Here is a 19,576-nt window from a genome sequence, read left to right on the forward strand (position 1 = left end):
TCATTGTTAAATTCATCAATTTTGGTTTATTAGTTTGAGATTAAATACACAAAACTTGTTTTAATTGTTGTTCCAATTAAAATTTGCATGAATATGCATTTAATTTTGGTCGAAATTTTTCCAAGCTAAGGAACGACGGTGGTGCGCGGCACATTTAGTGGCTAGGTGCGGTGGTTTGCTAGGCGCGGTAGTTGTTGGGTGCGATTTGTGGGATGGGTGCGGTTCGTATGGTGGGTACGGTGGCTTGGGTGAAGTCCGATGGCTGGGGTGGGGTTCGCCGGGTGGTTCGCTGGGTTTGGAGGAGAGAGGGGTTGGTGGTGGGTGGGTTTGGAGGAGTAAGGGGTTTATTTTTAATTTTTTTAACAGATTTTTTAGCAAAAGTTAACGGTGTTAACTTTAGGATTAGTGGAGGGTTACATCGTACACACTAAAGGTAATTTCGGGTTACAGCGTGGAATTTTGAAAATGGGTGGGCACAGCTTAGAAAAGTGAATACCTCAAGGGTACTGTGTAGAAAAACCCAAAAAAAAAGGTACTCCCTCCGACCTCCGTTCCTTTATTTTTGTCCTATTTTCATTTTTAGGGTGAATTTAGAAAACTCTAACTATACATTTCCGTTACAAGAGAGAATATAGTCATGTGAAATTTTGTTAGATTCGTCTTATTATATATTTTAGGGTAATGCTATATGCAGCCCTTAGGGATGCTTTGCATATAAGCATTTATTACACTTTCTTTTTTAAAATTAAGTTGGGAATTTATCGACAATTCACGAGTAAATCGGTGTAATAAATGTTTATTCATTGTTTCTCTTTCTATTTTTAGCTTCTTATATGCAACTCTTAGGGCTGCATATATTTTTTTCCTATATTTTCTTAATATCATATATTATAATTTTTACATGTATGAAAATAAAGTTATAGACGTTCTAAGACGGGTCTTGGAGACCGTGCAAAGTCAAATGAGGCAAAAAATAAGTGATAGAGGAAGTAAAACAAATCAATAAATTTTGGTTATGATAAGCATTACAATGTATTTGTATGCGGTTCATCGTGTGATCGCTTGTAAAAAATGGAGTAACATCCGTAACATTGAAAATGTAACTCATACAATATTATATAGAAAGAGTAACCCTTATTATAGTTATGAGTAATCCTCATATAACAAGGTCATTTTCCTATAAAAAAATACTCCCTTATATGTAGTTTAAGAAAAGTATAAGTAGGTCTATTTCAAACATTTGTTTATTGTATAAAAGATTTGTATAAAACTATAAGAAAGCAACAAGTGGGGTAGGAGTGAGGTAGATGAGGAGAGAGAAAATATTATAAGAAAACAACAAGTGGGGTAGGAGTGAAGTAGGTGAGGAGAGAGAAAATGTAGAAAAACATATACTCCCTCTGTGTTTTAAACTTTTAATAAGTGTTACACTTACCAAATTCGGCCGTGTTTTAATAAGTGTTACATTCTTTTTTGGCAAAAAGATACATTAAAATATTATTTCTCTTTCCTCTCATAGTCCCCACACAAACCCGCTACTATTTTTTTTATTATGGCCTTGTTTGGCAAATGGCTGTTGCCGGTTGGCTGTTGGCTGGTTCACTTGACTTGTTTGACCAGATGGAATGTTTGACTGTATATAATGGGGGTGTTTGGAAACCAGCTTTTCAGCTGGCTTTTAGCTTGTTCAAGTTGGTCAAACAACCAAAAAACATGTTTGGTTAGTGGCTTTTTTAACTGGTTGAAAAGCTGGCTTTTAAGCCAAAAGCCAAAAGCTAATTGGATCAGCTTTTGGTTAATGTCTTTTGGCTTGTTGACATAATTAGCTTTTGATTAATAATAATTAATAATTAATAATTAATAATTAATAACTAATAACTAATAATTAATAACTAATAATTAATAACTAATAATTAATAATTAATAATTAATAATTAATAATTAATAACTAATAACTAATAATTAATAACTAATAATTAATTAATAATTAATAATTAATAATTAATAATTAATAATTAATAATTAATAATTAATAATTAATAATTAATAATTAATAATTAATAATTAATAATTAATAATTAATAATTAATAATTAATAATTAATAATTAATAATTAATAATTAATAATTAATAATTAATAATTAATAATTAATAATTAATAATTAATAATTAATAATTAATAATTAATAATTAATAATTAATAATTAATAATTAATAATTAATAATTAATAATTAATAATTAATAATTAATAATTAATAATTAATAATTAATAATTAATAATTAATAATTAATAATTAATAATTAATAATTAATAATTAATAATTAATAATTAATAATTAATAATTAATAATTAATAATTAATAATTAATAATTAATAATTAATAATTAATAATTAATAATTAATAATTAATAATTAATAATTAATAATTAATAATTAATAATTAATAATTAATAATTAATAATTAATAATTAATAATTAATAATTAATAATTAATAATTAATAATTAATAATTAATAATTAATAATTAATAATTAATAATTAATAATTAATAATTAATAATTAATAATTAATAATTAATAATTAATAATTAATAATTAATAATTAATAATTAATAATTAATAATTAATAATTAATAATTAATAATTAATAATTAATAATTAATAATTAATAATTAATAATTAATAATTAATAATTAATAATTAATAATTAATAATTAATAATTAATAATTAATAATTAATAATTAATAATTAATAATTAATAATTAATAATTAATAATTAATAATTAATAATTAATAATTAATAATTAATAATTAATAATTAATAATTAATAATTAATAATTAATAATTAATAATTAATAATTAATAATTAATAATTAATAATTAATAATTAATAATAATAAAATAAAAAAAAAAAATAATTAATAATTAATAATTAATAATTAATAATTAATAATTAATAATTAATAATTAATAATTATTAATAATTAATAATTAATAATTAGTAATTAATAATTAATAATTAGTATTTAATAATTAATAATTAGTATTTAATAATTAATAATTAGTATTTAATAATTAATAATGAATTATTATTATTATTATTATTGAATAATTAGTTTTTAATAATTAATATTAAAATGGAGTAATATTAGTAATTTATAGTATATTACTATTGATAATTATCAATTTATAACTTATATAGAGTTATTGTTAATTAATAACCAATAATTAATTTGAATTATAACTAATTATTATAAAATTATTGTAAACTTATTTTAAATAATTAATAATTAATAATTAATTTACAATTATTATTACCAATAATTTATTATTTTAATTAATATTAAAGTACTATATTAGTTCATTAGTGTCGATATTGTTTAACAACAGCTAGCACCCAACAGTCAATTTACCAAACACTACAACTCTAGTCAAACAACCAACTCAAAAGCTCTAAACAGCCAGTCAAACCAGCCGACAACCAACAACCAACAGCCAATTGCCAAACAGGGCCAATGACTTTTGAAATTGGATGTTTAAGCTGACTGTTTATAAAAGTGTTTGGTAAATTAATTGTTGGTTGTTGGCTGTTTATTAGATAATTTATGGGCCAACAAGCCAAAAGCCAACAAAAAAGCTACTCAAAGCAACTTTTTTCATTTTGGCTTAAAATCCATCTTTTTCGCTGACTAAAAAGCCAATTACCAAACACATTTTTTGGCTGTTTGACCACCTAATAAAAAAGCCAAAAGCCAAAAGCTAACCAAAAAGCCATTAAAAAACCAATTACCAAACATGGCCTATTTCTTTTGTAACACCCCGTATTTTTGAACCATTATTTTATGTGCATTTAAACCTAGTAAACCTAATTTCTAATTTAAATATCAATTTCTAAATTGAAATGTTGATTTCGTTATTTTAATATAAGGGTAATCCCAAGCTTTTGAAACCCTAATTATAATATTTTGACAAGACGTTTGAAAGTTATTATTTAAAAGGGTTCTATATTTGAGTTTTAATCATTTCAAACTGTATTTGACTTATCTGAATTGATATTAGCTTTAAAGGGTGATTCCTTAAGCTTAAGCATCAATTCAGTAAGTGTTTCTAAAAAAAATTTATGTAATTTCAATATTTAACTTATCACAATTGATACGGGTCATCATGGGCGATTCCTTGACTGAAGTGCCAATTTGATAGGTATAAAATGATTCTATGATTTTAAAGATGTTTTACGTTCAATCGTATCAATATCGATGTATAAAGTTGTATTGGGTGATTCCGTTGACTTGATTATCGAATTGATATTGTTTACAAACTATTCTTTAATTTATATTTATAAAACTCATTATAATTTCCTTTTATTAATTGGGTCATTATAAATTAATAATATTATTGGTTTCGTATATCGCCTCTTTATATTGCTTTTTTTGTAAAATATGAACTTTATATATATTTTTGTTTCGTGATTTAAATTATTGTTTTCATTATTATTATTGTAATTACTATTTATATTATTATTGAGTTTTCAATAATGTAATCTATATTATTGTTTTTTTTTTTATTTTTTTTATTGTAAAAACATACTTTCAAATCGCTTCTCGTTACATCCCTTTCCTAGTCTAGTTTCAGGCCAACTAGACTTTGTTTATTAGTCGGGTATCGCCTTAACACTTTCATGACTAAATAGATTGATATAGACTTTTTTTTATTAGCTTTCCTTATCCCATTTTTAAGCCTCAACTAATTATTCAATCAAGCCCAAAAAAAAGAACCTTTAACCGATGTATTATGAGGCTTGTTTGTGAGCTTCATTTGAGCCTATTTTAGGCTGATTTTGCAGCAGCTTTGAGGGATTAGTGGCTGATCATTTTACCCTAAGTAACCTCCTCTAATCAATTGTAATAACACCTAATTTTGGCTGCCCAACTTCTCCACTTCTCCTTCCTTTTTTTTTTACGTGTACATTATATGCTAGCTTCATCACTTTTTCTTCACCAAAAAAACGCTTCATATACTCTCCTCTCTCTTCATCTTTTTCGTGAGTTTCAAAGGAAAATCAAGGGGGAAATCTAAGCCTAATTTTCTGCTTCATCAAACTCCAATTCGTGGTCAAATTTCCTCCTCTTTCAAAGTGTCAAAACCGAAGAACTTTAAGGGCTCCAAGAGGGTTGCTTGGGTGGGTGTTTGTGCGTTTTGTTGTTGCTGTTTGTGCTTGGTAGTGCTATCCTTTTCTTCTTGTTTTAGTGGCTTATACATCAAGGTAACTAGCCTTTCTTCCCTTAGATTAGAAATGCTAGGTTTTAGGGTTGAATTGATAGGTAGAAATCATGTTAGGGTTAGATTGATTTGTTGATTTTCGTTCTTGATATGTATGTCAAAATCTCGTGTACAATTAAGGGATTTTGGGTGCTTGAATCATGTTTTTCATGCTTGAATTATCTTACAATCAATCTCTATAGGTGTATGATATTTTTTATGATTATATTAGGTTTTGTGATGACTTGTGGGTACTTAAAAAACTGATTATGTAATCTGATTATGTGTGTATAAGACTGTAGTTTCTGCAGTGGTTATTAGTCGTGAATGAGCCATGAATTCAATGATTTTATTTTATATTATTGTAGAGGATTGTTTTACCAACGATTTGATATATTATGGGTAAAATTCGGAGGTGTTTAAGGCCACCAAATGACTGATTCTGTGAGACAAGCTGTGCTGCCAACGAGAATATGAACGTGATGTTAGATAGAGCTTATGAGCATGTATATATCTTATATTTGTGACCAATTGAATATATCTTCTAGGTTATCATGTTAGGATTATTTTGGAGTTTATACCATAGCGAAATTCCATGTTTATATGCAAAATTCTATCTTTTTATGAGCATGTATATTCTAAACTCTTGGATTGCTGACAGCATGTTTAGTATATCTTCTTAGGTCTTAAATTAATTATCTTGATTGATTTTATTGCCAAATTTGAATTAGCATCATGTTAGGATATTCCCTTAATTGATATAGCATGGTTTTATATAATTTAAGATAGTTTAAAGTGCCTAAATTAGTGCAACATAGCTGCTGCCCCTAATCTGCTAGGTGTGTGAAGGATGGTGATTTTCAATTGTGTATTCCTTGATTTCTAAGCGCAAATGCATGTCTAATATGGCCTATTGTGTTTTTAGAGTGTGTACTAAAATGGGCTAAGCTTAGTTTCATGTTTAAGGTGGGTTTTTGGGTGATTTGGTATAATTGGTACTGCTGTACATTAGTGTAGGGGCTGCTGTAAATATGACTTTAATTTGGCATGTTCTCTTTTGAATTTTAAGTCCGGAATGGTTTTATATGATGCCTAATGAGTGTATGTATATGCCTTAATTTTTATTTTGCATTTTAAGCATGTTTGGTTGGGTTTTTATGATGATTTTCGGAGTTACTTGTTGCTGTCCTGTTTTGGTTGTTTTATGAAATTCTAGTTTGGATTTGTTGTTTAATAAAATGAATTTATGGGATTTTTATTATAACTATTATATGTTAGTTGAATTTATATGTTAATAAGTGATGTGTGAATTTTTGGGTATTATAAACCCCTAAAGTGAAATATTTCTATGTGTGTTTGAATATGTGTGGGTTGTAATTGTATTGTCGACGTCGTAATGCTTTAGAGAAGGATAACACTGTCTTTAGCATCACTTCGCCAAGAGTTGTGAATGCACTTAATTGTTGAATTTCGATAATTAATTATATTCCCAAACTCAGACGATACCTTTCGTGTTTTATTAAGTTGAAGTGTGTTTTGAAAGGGAGTTTCAATTGAATTTAAGAAATATGATTTTCTTATGCAGTTTGAATTGAGTGTAAGACCATTTTTTGGCTTCTCTGCAGATTTCCAAGTGAAATATATTGTATTATCTATTTTAAGTGATTTTTGAATTGTGTGTGGGGCCATAGTCGGGTGTGAGGCCGAGTTGCTTCCCGATGGTTAATGAACATGCTAACTACCTGGATTGCGAGTCTTAGGTAGCTCAACCTGGGTTAATTGTTGTCGTCCAGGGGTGTGTAAGACCTTATAGGCATCTACCCATAACTGGGAGTTGGCCAATCTTAGACACGGCCTCTGCGAGATGACCGAGGGTTCGTCCTGACAAACCTTAAGAAGTGGATTGCGAGGCCACTAGCGTTCCCTCCATGCCAGTTCTACTGTTTTGAAGGTTTTGGGTTTGAAATATTTATATTATTAAATTATTACTTATTTGAAGTCTATATATTATTATGATTGAAATTGAGTGATTTAATATTGATATTTCTGTTTTAAGTTTATTTTGAAATATTTCATTGTTTGTATGGTTTGATGGTTTTAAGTGATTTCATTTGAGTTTTCAAGTTGATTGTGGTTATGTTTTCTTTCTGTTAATTTAAGTCTAAGATCTTTTATTTCTGATTTGAGGGAGAACTGCTAGTTGCTCCCCACTGATTGTGGAACGTTGTTATAATTTGCAGGTTTCATTTGTCTATTTGATATCTGTGACGCTGGGTTGGGGATTAAGAGTTTAGAACCTAACTTTTAGGCTTGTATGCCTTTGTTGTTAATTGACTGTTTAATTATTTTGAATTTAGTCTAGTTTGGCCGATAAGGGTTGTTCTGCCCTTGGCTTTTGAATGTAATTGATTTGCCCATGTTAAAGTTTGTTTGCTATTTTCTTTTGTTCACATAGTTTGCGCTTAGCTTAAACAACTTAATTTGGATGTGTGAATAAGTTAAATTTGACTTTTAGACCTAGGTTAAGCTTGACTTTTCTAATCGAAGTTAAGTAGCCTCCCGTTCAAGCGTAATTCCGCTAACGCTTCCAGTTCCAAAAGGACGGGGTGTTACATCTTTCCTCTCACAATCATTACCTTTCAATAAACTATTAACCCCACTATTTTTCTTTTACAATTTTTTAATACTCCAATTACCCCACTAACCTCTTAGGGGCTATTTGGTTCGCATGAGGGAATCGAAATGGAATGAACTAACAAAGGTAAAGGAGAAGAATGGAATGAAAATACCCTATTTTTGCTTTGTTGTTTGTTTTTAAAACAAAGGGAATCATTCCCCCACCATACCACTACCACCACAACCACCACACATTTCATCAATTTTTCACTTCCCACTATTTCCAACCACCGTCGCACCTCCTCCACCACTCGCCGCCCTTCGCCGCACCTCCCCCTCCCCTCGTCGCGTCAGCCCCATTCTCCCCTCCCCCGAAAAAACCAGCCCTAGCCCCGATCTCCCTCTCCCCCAAAATCGTCGCCTGGCCCTCCCACCATCCTCGAAACCCTAGCCAGGGCTAGGGATGGTTTTTGCGGGGGGGGGGGGGTGCAGTGGTGGTCGGGGGAGGTGCAGCGGTGGTCGGGTTAGGCTAGGCGGTGATCAGGGTAGGGGCGGTGGAGGTCTGGGCTGGTTTTCTGGTGGTGTTGGTAGGTGTGAAGGAGGTGATGTGGTGGCGTGAAAGTAGGTAGGGAAAGGGAATGGGAAAGTCAAGGGGGTGGGGAATGGAGTTGGAAGGATTTGGGGTAATGAGAAGGGTAAAGGGAATGATTAAAAGTGTAAAACAAACATCAACAAAGGGAATCGGGCCAGTTGATTCCCATTCCCTTTGCTGATTACCCCCAACCAAACGACCCCTTATTTTATTTAAGTCAATTAAATTACCTAAAACTATGTGTCGGTCAAACTGTAACACTTAAAAAAAACATGGAGGGAGTATATATTTTTTTATTAGTGGTCCCATTTCGTATTTGGTAACGTGTCAAGTATTGTGGGACGGACGAAAATGAGAAATGTGTCAAGCATTATGAAAAGGGAGTAATTCCTACAATAACACTAACAGAGTAACCCTATATTACTAAATAATAGCCCTGAAATCCTAACAAAGTAACCATATAACACTAATCGAGTAACCCCATGGTGACTAGTGACACGATGTGCCCATTCACATATAAAAAAGCTAATATAAGCCACCACCTATTTTTGCGATATTATGTATATAAAGTCTCAGTTCTCATGTCAACAACACAAGTCATAAGAAAGAATTCGCAAATCATAGGAATTTTGAGTTACTAAGGAATCAGGCCCGTCTACTACATGGTTTTAATTTCTTCGAGCTTTAGAACAAGGTCTCAAGTAAGAATTAGGGCCCAAAATTAAGAAAGTTGTTATTAATACTCTCTCTGTTTCATAATATTAGTCCCATATATTATTTTGAGTGTTTTAAAAAGATCTACCCAAATATGTTCAATTTTTAACTTAATTTTTTTTGGAATTAATTGGTTGTGGATTGATGACATGGCTCTAACTAAGGAAATCCTTATCTTGAATCATGCATTATGACTTATGTTCTTCCAAAATAAAAATCTAATTTTTAAATAAGGTAAACTAATACTTCCTCTGTTCTTTTTTACGTGACCTGTTTCTTTTATCACGCTTGACAATGCAAAACTTTAGCGATCAATAACTTTAATTCTTCATAAATAAAAATTATAAAAGTTGTATATTACGATAGTACTTATTGAGACGAATTAAAAAGATATCATATGAATATATTTTTCCTTACATTTCATTCACAAAAGACGATCAAAGGAGATGTGGTGAATAGTGTAAAAGTCAAAGCGGGTCAAGTAAAAAAGAACGGAAGAAGTATGAATTATTTTGTACTTTAATGTTATATTCTAAATATGAAAATGGTACACATAGCCTTTAAGGCTACATATAAGCATTAAATTTTGAAAATTGTAGAAGTGATGCATTATAAAAAAAAAAAAAACACCCTATTTTCAAAAAAAAAAAAAAAAAAAAAAAAAAGGAAGTGGTGAATTAAAAAAAAAAAAAAAGAAAGGAGTAAATTTTAGAGGCCTATTTTGTAATTAGCAGTTTGCACATGGCTTCCAAATCATTGGAGATTTGTTATATTATTATTTATACTTAGGTGCACGGTACACCAATAAGGCAATAAGTATTGTATTCTCATTTTGGTGATTGCTATTCATTTTAATCATCAAATGAAGAGCAAAAATGATATTGTGTTAGTTGGTTATACGATGCACCCGGTATAGATAACAATTTATATTGATAGAGAAGCTTGGCAATTCAACTCTTATAACCATTTACTTTTATAAACATTAATTTTTTATAGTCCACCAAACAATGAAACAAATTCTCCATATTTTTTTAAACAAACCTTTCACTTTTGAACTCCCACGTATTTTCAATTCTTCCATTTTACTCCATATTTGTTTTACGAGACAAGGCCAAATTAGAGGAAGTACAGTAGTTTATTTGAGTACGTTAGATTTGATTCATTTTTTACGGGTTCAGTTATCCAAATATAATTTCAGATTTTCAGGTTCAAAATCCAAATTTTTGGTCAGATTCATCATTTAATACCCAAGTCCAACAAAGTAAAATCTGGGCCAAATAATACCCAATAAATAACCCATACATAAGCCCAATTCAAACGGCAACAAGATACTTCTTTTAGTTGTACACTAAAAAAAAATAAAAAATAAAAATAAAAACACAAATAAAAAAACAGAAAAAGGACCGCTAACTACAGCAAAACCTTAAAAAGCTCGCCCAATAATATTGGTCGTTTTATCTAAAAAAAATATATTACGTTGTAATTGATTGATTAATTAATATAATTATTTTAATATAATTAAAATCAATTATCGATCTTTATCATAATTATAAATACTAAGCTCTATTTTCTCATAGATCTCTCTCATTAGTTTCGATCAAAATTCTTGTGTTCTTCCCATCACTTCATCAGCGATTAAAGGTAAATCCTATCGACTTTATTCACTCTAGTTTCAATCACATCAACCTTTATAATTTTCGTTTATAATTTTTTTTTTTTTTTTTTTTTTTATATATATTTTCTAGTCCATTAATTTGAATTATCCAAATTATCAAATTTTAAATAAAAAACAGGGTTTTTGCCCATATAACAACGTTATCATTTCTACTCAACTTTCTTTGGCAGTCACTGATCTGGGGTTTATGAGTCTATTTTCTGGGTTTTACCAATCTGGGTATTTTTTTAATCTGTAGAATACCCAATTCGTTGTTTAATTAGGAGCCTATTAGATTCGGACTAATCTGAATTTGAATTCGAGCAATTCATTTCATAAATTTGAAGTTTTCCCAGAAAATTTGGAATTTTTTTTGTTGAGTTGTGGAATTTTTTCAGTCAAATGGCTCGATTGGTATTACCATGCAAAGGTCCTGTTTTAACGAAGACCAATTTTCTGGGATTGGTTTCATCTTCTCCTGTGATTATCTCATCCTATTTCTTATCTTTTAATTTGTCTGATTTGAATTTTTTTTTTTCTGATTAATTTTTACTTCAAAATTGGTAGGATAGAATGATAATTATACAGTTGATAGTATTATTAGAGTTGATGAATTGATTGCATGTTTGGTTAAATTTCGGTTTTTGCATTGTAAGTTAAACAAAAAATGAATGATTTTTTGTTGGTTATTGCTGTAAATTTATGACTGAATACCCAATTGATGGTTTATGCTGTTTATGGTGATGCAGCGTCAGGCTGTGTGTCGAGCCAGTTGCATTCATCGTCCGGTTAGGAGCCTCACAAGATATAGACAGTTTTTTAGTTTAGAGGTTTGTTTAGTTTTACATTGCTGATATTGTGTTGCTCTTGTGATTTGATTTATGTTCAATGTGGTAATGCTTTACTGAATTTGATTCTGATTCGTTTTTAGACGAGCTTGCGAAGGAATTACAGTTTCTCATATCCTTCTCTATATGTAAGTAATCTGAATTTGTTTGAAAATTTTCGGTGTATATGAATTTACCCTCTTTTGTTCTGATGTGCTGTTTTGTCCTTTACATTCTGATGTTGTGTACTCTTGCCTCAGAGGAGTCAGGAAGTCAATAAAAGGCTAATCTGTTCGGTTGCAACTGCACCATCGTCAAAGCAAGCTGAAGAATTGAACATGGAGGCTCCAAAAGAAATTTTTCTGAAAGATTACAAGAAGCCTGCTTACTATTTTGATACTGTATGTGCTTATGTTTTTCTCCCTTAGGCTAGATGTATATGGGCTAATAATGCACTATTGGTTTTGATTGATTTTTTGACTCGTTCATGTTGGTGCAGGTGGATTTGAAATTTTTGTTGGATGAAGATAAGACCCATGTCTTCTCAAAAATAGCTGTCGTCCCTGCCGATGATGGTATTATACATTTATACCTAGTTGCCTTCTGTTTTTCACTATGTTACTTAGTTAAAGATTCACTCATTTTTGGCTTTTATGTCTCTTCTTCAGCTTCTGCCTCTTCTCCTTTAGTCTTGGATGGTTCGGATTTGAAGCTAATCTCAGTCAAGGTTGACGGGAAAGAGCTAAATGTATGTTATATTTTTTTGCTTTGAAGTTTTGACTTCATTTTCTTACTTAGTTATACATGTATATTTTCTGATCTCTTGTGATATCTTATATGCTTGCATTGAGTTGTGATTTCCAAGTTGTCATGGCCAAAGTGTCTGGTTTTGAGATTACGTGCATTTTCTTTTTCAGGAGGGAGATTTTCTTGTGGATTCACGCCATCTTACTCTTTCATCACCACCAACTGGTAAATTCACATTAGAAATTGTTACTGAGATATACCCTCAAAACAACACATCTTTAGAGGTGAGACTGCTTTTTAATTTTGAAAAGTGCACCTTTTGCTATTAATGGTTTGTCATCCATATCACTTATTACCTATTCTTCATTACAGGGTCTGTACAAGTCTTCTGGAAATTTCTGTACCCAGTGCGAAGCAGAGGGTTTCCGCAAAATAACTTTCTTTCAGGTTTTTTTAGTTGCTTGTTGGATATCATGTTTTAAAGGGATGGTTTCTAGTCGTCTATCTAATCTGAGTGCATGTCTTTGTTATGGTGCCAGGATCACCCGGATATAATGGCAAAATATACAGTTCGCATAGAAGCTGATAAAACCAAGTATCCAGTCTTGTTGTCCAATGGAAATCTAGTAGGTCAAGGGGACATTGAGGTGAGCTAAAGATGTCCAGCATTGATGTGATCTTTAGATTTCTATGCTTCAATATCAGTATTAGCATATAATGGAATGTTAATCACAAGTTGCTTATCACAGGATGGCAAGCATTTTTCCATTTGGGAGGATCCATTCAAAAAGCCATCATATTTGTTTGCCCTGGTTGCTGGTCCACTGGAGAGCAGAGATGACACATTTGTTACTCGTTCTGGCCGTAATGTTACTCTCAGGATCTGGACTCCCCCTGAGGACTTGCGTAAAACAGCACATGCCATGTATTCTCTTAAGCAATCCATGAAGTGGGATGAGGATGTCAGTTCTTAAATTCTTACAAATTCATCTTTTGAATGCTCTCGGTTATTTTTAGAACTGAGATTTCCGCTTGTTGTTTATCTTCAGGTTTTTGGTTTGGAATATGATTTGGATCTGTTTAATATCGTTGCTGTTCCAGACTTCAATATGTGAGATTCTTTCTTTAAGAATAACATTGGATCTATTAAAATATACTGTCTTAGATGGCCTAATTATTGTTTTTGGAATATTTGACTCAAAACATATTTTATGTCTTGGCAGGGGAGCCATGGAAAACAAGAGTTTAAATGTATGTTTCTAGAAGGCTTTAGCTTATGTCTAGTGATTGTCATTGTTATGGAAACAATTATGAGATTTGAGATTCACTATGGTCTTTTTTTTCTTTTTTTTTTTGGCAGATTTTCAACTCTAAACTTGTTTTGGCAACTCCAGAAACTGCTTCTGATGCAGATTACGCTGCAATTTTAGGTGTTATTGGTCATGAGGTATGCTTCCTCTGGGCTACATTAGTAATTACTGCCTTAGTCTCTGTATTAGCTTGCACTGATTTATGCTGCTTTGTCTTCACTATTGTCTCAGTACTTCCACAATTGGACTGGAAATAGGTAAGCTATATCTTATATTGAAAAGTCTTGCATTTAATTTGCATTTTTGTCTGGCGCTTGCACTCTTGTTAGTCTCTGACATGCATGCTGCCGCAGAGTTACATGCCGAGACTGGTTCCAGCTCAGCCTGAAGGAAGGACTAACTGTCTTCCGTGATCAGGTACTGTCCTTTATGGATCAAAAGTAGTGTTCTTCACCAGAAAGCAGTAAAGTTATTTATTGATCGTCTCATAAAATAATTTTCCTCTTTTAGGAATTTTCATCTGATATGGGAAGCCGCCCTGTAAAGCGGATTGCTGATGTCTCAAAGCTTCGAAACTATCAATATCCTCAGGTTACTTGGTTTACAACTTTGTTTTGGATTCTTGTTTGATGTCATGCTTTCAATATTTTAGTCACACCTCCATTGGCAACCATCCTATTATTAATTCCTTTTGGGTTTTTGTCATAGACTAACCTGGAGGGGTAGTATAGGTATTCTAGTAATATTAGTTTATCAGGGTTAATAGTCCTTAGTATAAATAGGGAGGTAAGGGAAAGAAATGGGTAGGCAAAAATTGGATGAAACTTGTTGAGATTTGTGACCTAAAGTCACTTTTGGAGAGTTGTGAGCTCAACTCACTATTGAGATTTGAGAGTAATAGCATTAAGCTATTAATTTATCCTTTGTAATCCTTCCACCATTACCAATCAATAGTAAAGCTTCCATCTTTCTTATTTTTTCTGTATAAACTAACTTACCAAAAAATCAGATTAATTAGCTAATTAAAGAACTAATCTTTCTCTTTAATTTACTATTATTAGACCGAGGAATATCAGTCTATTACAGTTTTCAGATACTTCGTTGTTTTGACAATAAATGTAATTAACACCATCTTAAAGTGTTGTATCTTTCATGTCTCAGGATTCAGGTCCTATGGCTCATCCTGTGCGACCACATTCCTACATTAAGGTAGGCATTGTTTCACCTTTTTCTCCCTTGGTTCTTATTAGAGTGCTTTGATGTCTGATGCCTTCTCTCTTCTTTGCAGATGGACAACTTCTATACAGGCAAGAGCTCATGCGTCTAGTTGTATTATTCTTCCTTGTGTTACTTCAATTGCTCTTTTTTGTTAATTATTTTACTGACTTTTTTTTTTTAAAATCATGGTACTATTCATATATGCTCTGGTATTCGGGATCTGATGAAAAATGCAGTAACGGTAGGACTTGACATATTTACACAAATTTCAGCTGTCATTAGCTCCTCTATTTCTGACATATTTTGAGAGGTCTCATCTAGTCTTGGTTTATAACTGCAGGTGTATGAAAAGGTGCGAGTTAATTTTGTCAAAAGCCTCTCATGAGACAGTGATGCACAAAGCTGAAAGAAATTTGTTTAATCATCATAGATGTAAGTTTGGTTATATACTTATATATAAATTGAATTTGCCCTTTCCATGCTTGACAGGGAGCAGAAGTAGTCAGGATGTATAAAACCTTGCTTGGGAGCCAAGGGTTCCGAAAGGTAATAATGATTACTTTGAGGATTAACAATCATATTCGGGAATCAAAGTTCCATCTTTTGGTTATTTTTTACCATATATATTATCTATTTCAGGGTATGGATCTATATTTTAAGAGACATGATGGACAAGCTGTAACTTGTGAAGATTTTTATGCTGCCATGAGGGATGCAAATGATGCAGATTTTGCAAATTTCTTGCTTTGGTAAATTACTATCTGAACACTAGCAATTTTCTTAGATTTTGATTTTAATTTAATTTTTGGCGGTTATTGAGGACTTATGACCTTAACTTTAACAATTACCTTTACTTTAACAATTACAATAGGTACTCACAAGCTGGGACGCCTATTGTGAAAGTCACTTCATCTTATGATGCCGAGAAGCGCACATTTGCTTTAAAATTTAGGTACAATTTCTGATCATTTTTTTTCTTCTTATGTCCCATTTTTATTCACTGATTCCCTGCTGATGATTCTATTTTTAATTTTGCTTTCTTCTATTAGCCAAGAGTTGCCACCAACTCCCGGCCAGTCAGTCAAAGAGCCCATGTTCATTCCGGTTGCAACTGGTTTGTTGGATTCTCATGGCAAAGACATGCCCCTGTCATCTGTTTATCATGATGGCAAACTGGAGTCTCTGGCTATTGAAGGGAAGCCGGTGTACACAACTGTTCTTCGAGTAACAAAGGTCTGACTGATTCTCTATGAAAGATTTTTTTATTTTTATTGTTTTCAATTGTAATTGAAAAAAGATTGTCTTCTAATAACGCCTTTTCACCTAAGACCTAGCTTTTCTTCCATGCTGACTGGGAAGAAATGTACCTAGCTTTTAACACTATTGAATCCTGAGATTTTATCTAAAATTTGCTGTTTGTCTAGTTTGTGTAAACTGATGTATGCAATGGCTGCAATCATATTACGATGAATAGGTATTGTCTTAATTTCTTACTTGAACTTTGTCAATGAATGCCTTGCAGAAAGAAGAAGAATTTGTGTTTTCTGATGTACCTGAGCAGCCAGTTCCGTCTTTGTTAAGGGGCTTCAGTGCACCTATCCGTCTCCAATCTGATCTGTCTGACAGTGACCTCTTTTTCCTTCTTGCCCATGATTCAGATGAATTTAACCGGTATGTTTCTATCATATGCAGCTTGTAACTAACTATAGACCTTAATATTGGAGGTATAATGAATTCTGTTTCACTGCTGGCTCTTCATGTTACAGTTGGGAGGCTGGACAGATCCTGGCCAGGAAATTGATGCTTAGCTTAGTTGAAGACTTCCAACAAAACAAGCCTTTACATTTGGACGCAAAATTTGTTAATGGGCTCAAAAGCATTCTCTGCGACAAAAGTTTGGATAAGGTAAGAGTCCCTACGACTGTAAAATATGACGTCTAGTCTTTTTTATTTTTCCTCTTTTGCAAAAATAGAAACGTTTGCTGATGCTGGTTCTGTTTTTCTCCTCACTAAAAAGGAATTCATCGCAAAAGCTATGACTCTCCCTGGTGAAGGTGAGATCTTGGATATGATGGTTGTTGCGGATCCCAATGCTGTTCATGCAGTCCGGACTTTCATTAGAAAGGAACTTGCTTTGCAGCTGAAAGCTGACTTTCTTCGCACAGTATGACGTTCAATCATTATGTATTTTTGACTATTCTTTTAGTAGAGGACTTCTGCATTGAAGCTCTTAATGGACCTGTTCTGCCTTTGACTATTCTACAGGTCCAAGAAAACCAGACCTCTGAACAATATGAGTTTAACCATACTAATATGGCCAGACGAGCACTGAAGAACCTTTCACTTGGTAGGCTTGCTCTTTATGTTTTTCTTCTGCTTTGAGATATGACTATATAGGTTATCTGATTATGGCATTTGGTCTTATTGCAGCATATCTTACATCGCTTGAAGACCCAGCATGCACTGAGCTTGCTCTGAATGAATACAAAGCAGCAACAAACATGACTGATCAATTTGCAGCTCTGGCTGCCATTACCCAGAATCCTGGTAAATACCATGATGAAGTTCTGGCTGACTTCTATGACAAGTGGCAGCATGAATATTTGGTGAGTTCCTGTTATATGTCTTTGTTGTCAATTATTTTTGTCTCAGTCAGATTTGGAAGATTCACTTATGTTGAATGTGTGACTTTTATATAATTGGCGACAAAAATGCTGACTGTTGACCCCCTTTTGTTCTGACCCCATATTCTTATTGGAAAAGGTTGTCAACAAATGGTTTGCACTTCAAGCAGTATCAGATATTCCTGGAAATGTTGAGAATGTTAAGAAGCTGCTAAATCACCCAGCATTTGACCTTCACAATCCAAACAAGGTTTACTCTTTGTTAGGTGGATTTTGTGGTTCTCTTGTAAATTTCCATGCAAAAGACGGATCGGGATATCAATTCTTAGGAGAGTTGGTGGTTCAACTAGACAAGATAAATCCCCAGGTCAGATGTCTTGATTTTTTTTTCTCCTTTATTTTTAAGTGAAGCACGAAGTACTCCATCAAGGTTCACTTATAAATCTAAACAAATTAGAGAATTTCTAAGTAACTTGCTACAGAGATTCATTCTCCATAAGCCTAACTTGGAACTTTTTCTCCTTGTATTGCAGGTGGCTTCAAGGATGGTGTCTGCTTTCTCTCGATGGAAGCGTTATGATGAGACTCGTCAAAAGCTTGCTAAGGTAAAGCCTTCTTGCAAAAATTGCTCTGCAGTACATGTGTTTTATCGCCTTGGTCTGATTTGTGGTGCATTTTGAATTACAGGCGCAGCTGGAGAAGATAATGTCTGCTAATGGACTGTCTGAGAATGTTTACGAGATTGCTTCCAAGAGTTTGGCTGCTTAAAATAGTTCTACTGCTGTTTGATGTCCTGTTTTACAAAATTGGACTTGTTACTTTGTTTTAATAGAATTTTTTTTCTTGCTGAAGAATAACTGGACACAAAAATAAAAATAGTGTGGGGGTTTATTCATTACAGTTTCCAATTTTGGAAATGTTAGTTTAATATCCTCTTATTTCACTTTTTTCTTTCTATTGGAATGATTAGGTTTTACTCTTGTAGTTAATTACTTAATTAGTTAGTTTAACGAGTTGAGCCCGGTTCAAAAAAAAAAAAAAAAAAATGAGTTGAGCCCAATATAGAAATGTAGGAGTTGCTGTAGATGGTTTTGATATATGTTTGGCTAATATGGCTATACGACATGTACTAGTAAAAATGGCAAAAGTCTTGTTCATCAACTGTTTTCGGATGGCCAACACATAATTACTCGAAATTTTATTATCCAAACAGTTATCTACGCGTTTTAAGAAGTGATCAAACAAGGTGCATTAATAATTTTGGTAATTTTGCTAAGTTGGGATGGCTAATTATTATGGAGTAGCAAAATAGTGTTGATTATAGGTCGAAAAGAGATTTCACAAACAACTGAATAGAGTGACGACGATGAAAATGAAAATGAAAATCATGCCATCATTAGTCAAAATTATTTAGCTACAATTAGGCACAACATTAATCTCATAATGACACACTCACACACATCAAAATTACCAAAATTATACTTCGTATAACTTTGATTGTTTCTTTGTCATACGATTTCTACGTACTGTTGACATATGATATAATATAATATCATATTTTGTACTTCGTACTAAACAAGTTAAAGATCTAAGGAGTTATTCTCGTCACGAATTCATCCAAAATAAGGTGTTTTGGTTTGATAGCAATATATAATATGATTTAGCTTGATTTTTCCTAGTCTAGTATAATTTGATTTGATATACTAATTTAACTTAATTTTGACCACATTATTGAACTAAGCCACTAATAATAATAATAATAATAATAACAACAACAACAACAACAATAAATAAATAAATAAATAAATCAAACTAGATTTTGTTAGATTCATATTATCGTTCAGTATGCTGTACGGAGTATATTCCAGTGATGTGTGCGAGATCAAACTAGACTGTAAATTCCAGCGATGTATGCGAGAGATAATCCACAATGCAAGACATTTTCTACGACAATAGCTTTAATGAAGGAAACCTAATTTGTTTCAATTTTATACATTTATTATTTTAGATTT

At 31.9% G+C, this 19,576-nt stretch overlaps 1 protein-coding gene across 3 annotated transcripts; it reads left to right on the plus strand.

Moving 5' to 3' along the window:
* The first annotated feature begins 10,696 nt into the window (after positions 1-10,696).
* LOC110702409 (puromycin-sensitive aminopeptidase-like) lies at positions 10,697-18,624 on the plus strand. 3 transcript variants are annotated; one of them, XM_021880110.1, is made up of 32 exons: positions 10,697-10,825; positions 11,588-11,668; positions 11,770-11,814; positions 11,926-12,066; positions 12,165-12,240; positions 12,334-12,413; positions 12,583-12,696; positions 12,785-12,859; positions 12,952-13,059; positions 13,162-13,374; positions 13,462-13,523; positions 13,636-13,663; positions 13,773-13,859; positions 13,954-13,979; positions 14,076-14,139; positions 14,233-14,313; positions 14,884-14,931; positions 15,011-15,029; positions 15,177-15,181; positions 15,281-15,292; positions 15,430-15,486; positions 15,580-15,689; positions 15,812-15,892; positions 15,990-16,173; positions 16,463-16,611; positions 16,707-16,845; positions 16,958-17,104; positions 17,206-17,287; positions 17,371-17,546; positions 17,704-17,931; positions 18,098-18,169; positions 18,252-18,624. In XM_021880110.1, the coding sequence occupies exons 4-32, from the start codon at positions 12,004-12,006 to the stop codon at positions 18,330-18,332; spliced, it is 2,667 nt and encodes an 888-aa protein (XP_021735802.1). In that variant the 5' UTR covers positions 10,697-10,825; positions 11,588-11,668; positions 11,770-11,814; positions 11,926-12,003; the 3' UTR covers positions 18,333-18,624. The 3 variants fall into 3 exon arrangements, with proteins under 3 accessions (XP_021735802.1, XP_021735801.1, XP_021735803.1); XM_021880109.1 differs by lacking the exon at positions 10,697-10,825 and adding an exon at positions 10,997-11,318; XM_021880111.1 differs by lacking the exon at positions 10,697-10,825 and adding an exon at positions 11,061-11,078.
* Positions 18,625-19,576: the final 952 nt, after the last annotated feature.

This window comes from Chenopodium quinoa, unplaced genomic scaffold, assembly GCF_001683475.1.
Source record: "Chenopodium quinoa cultivar QQ74 unplaced genomic scaffold, ASM168347v1, whole genome shotgun sequence".
In the NCBI taxonomy this organism is placed as follows: Eukaryota; Viridiplantae; Streptophyta; class Magnoliopsida; order Caryophyllales; family Amaranthaceae; genus Chenopodium; species Chenopodium quinoa.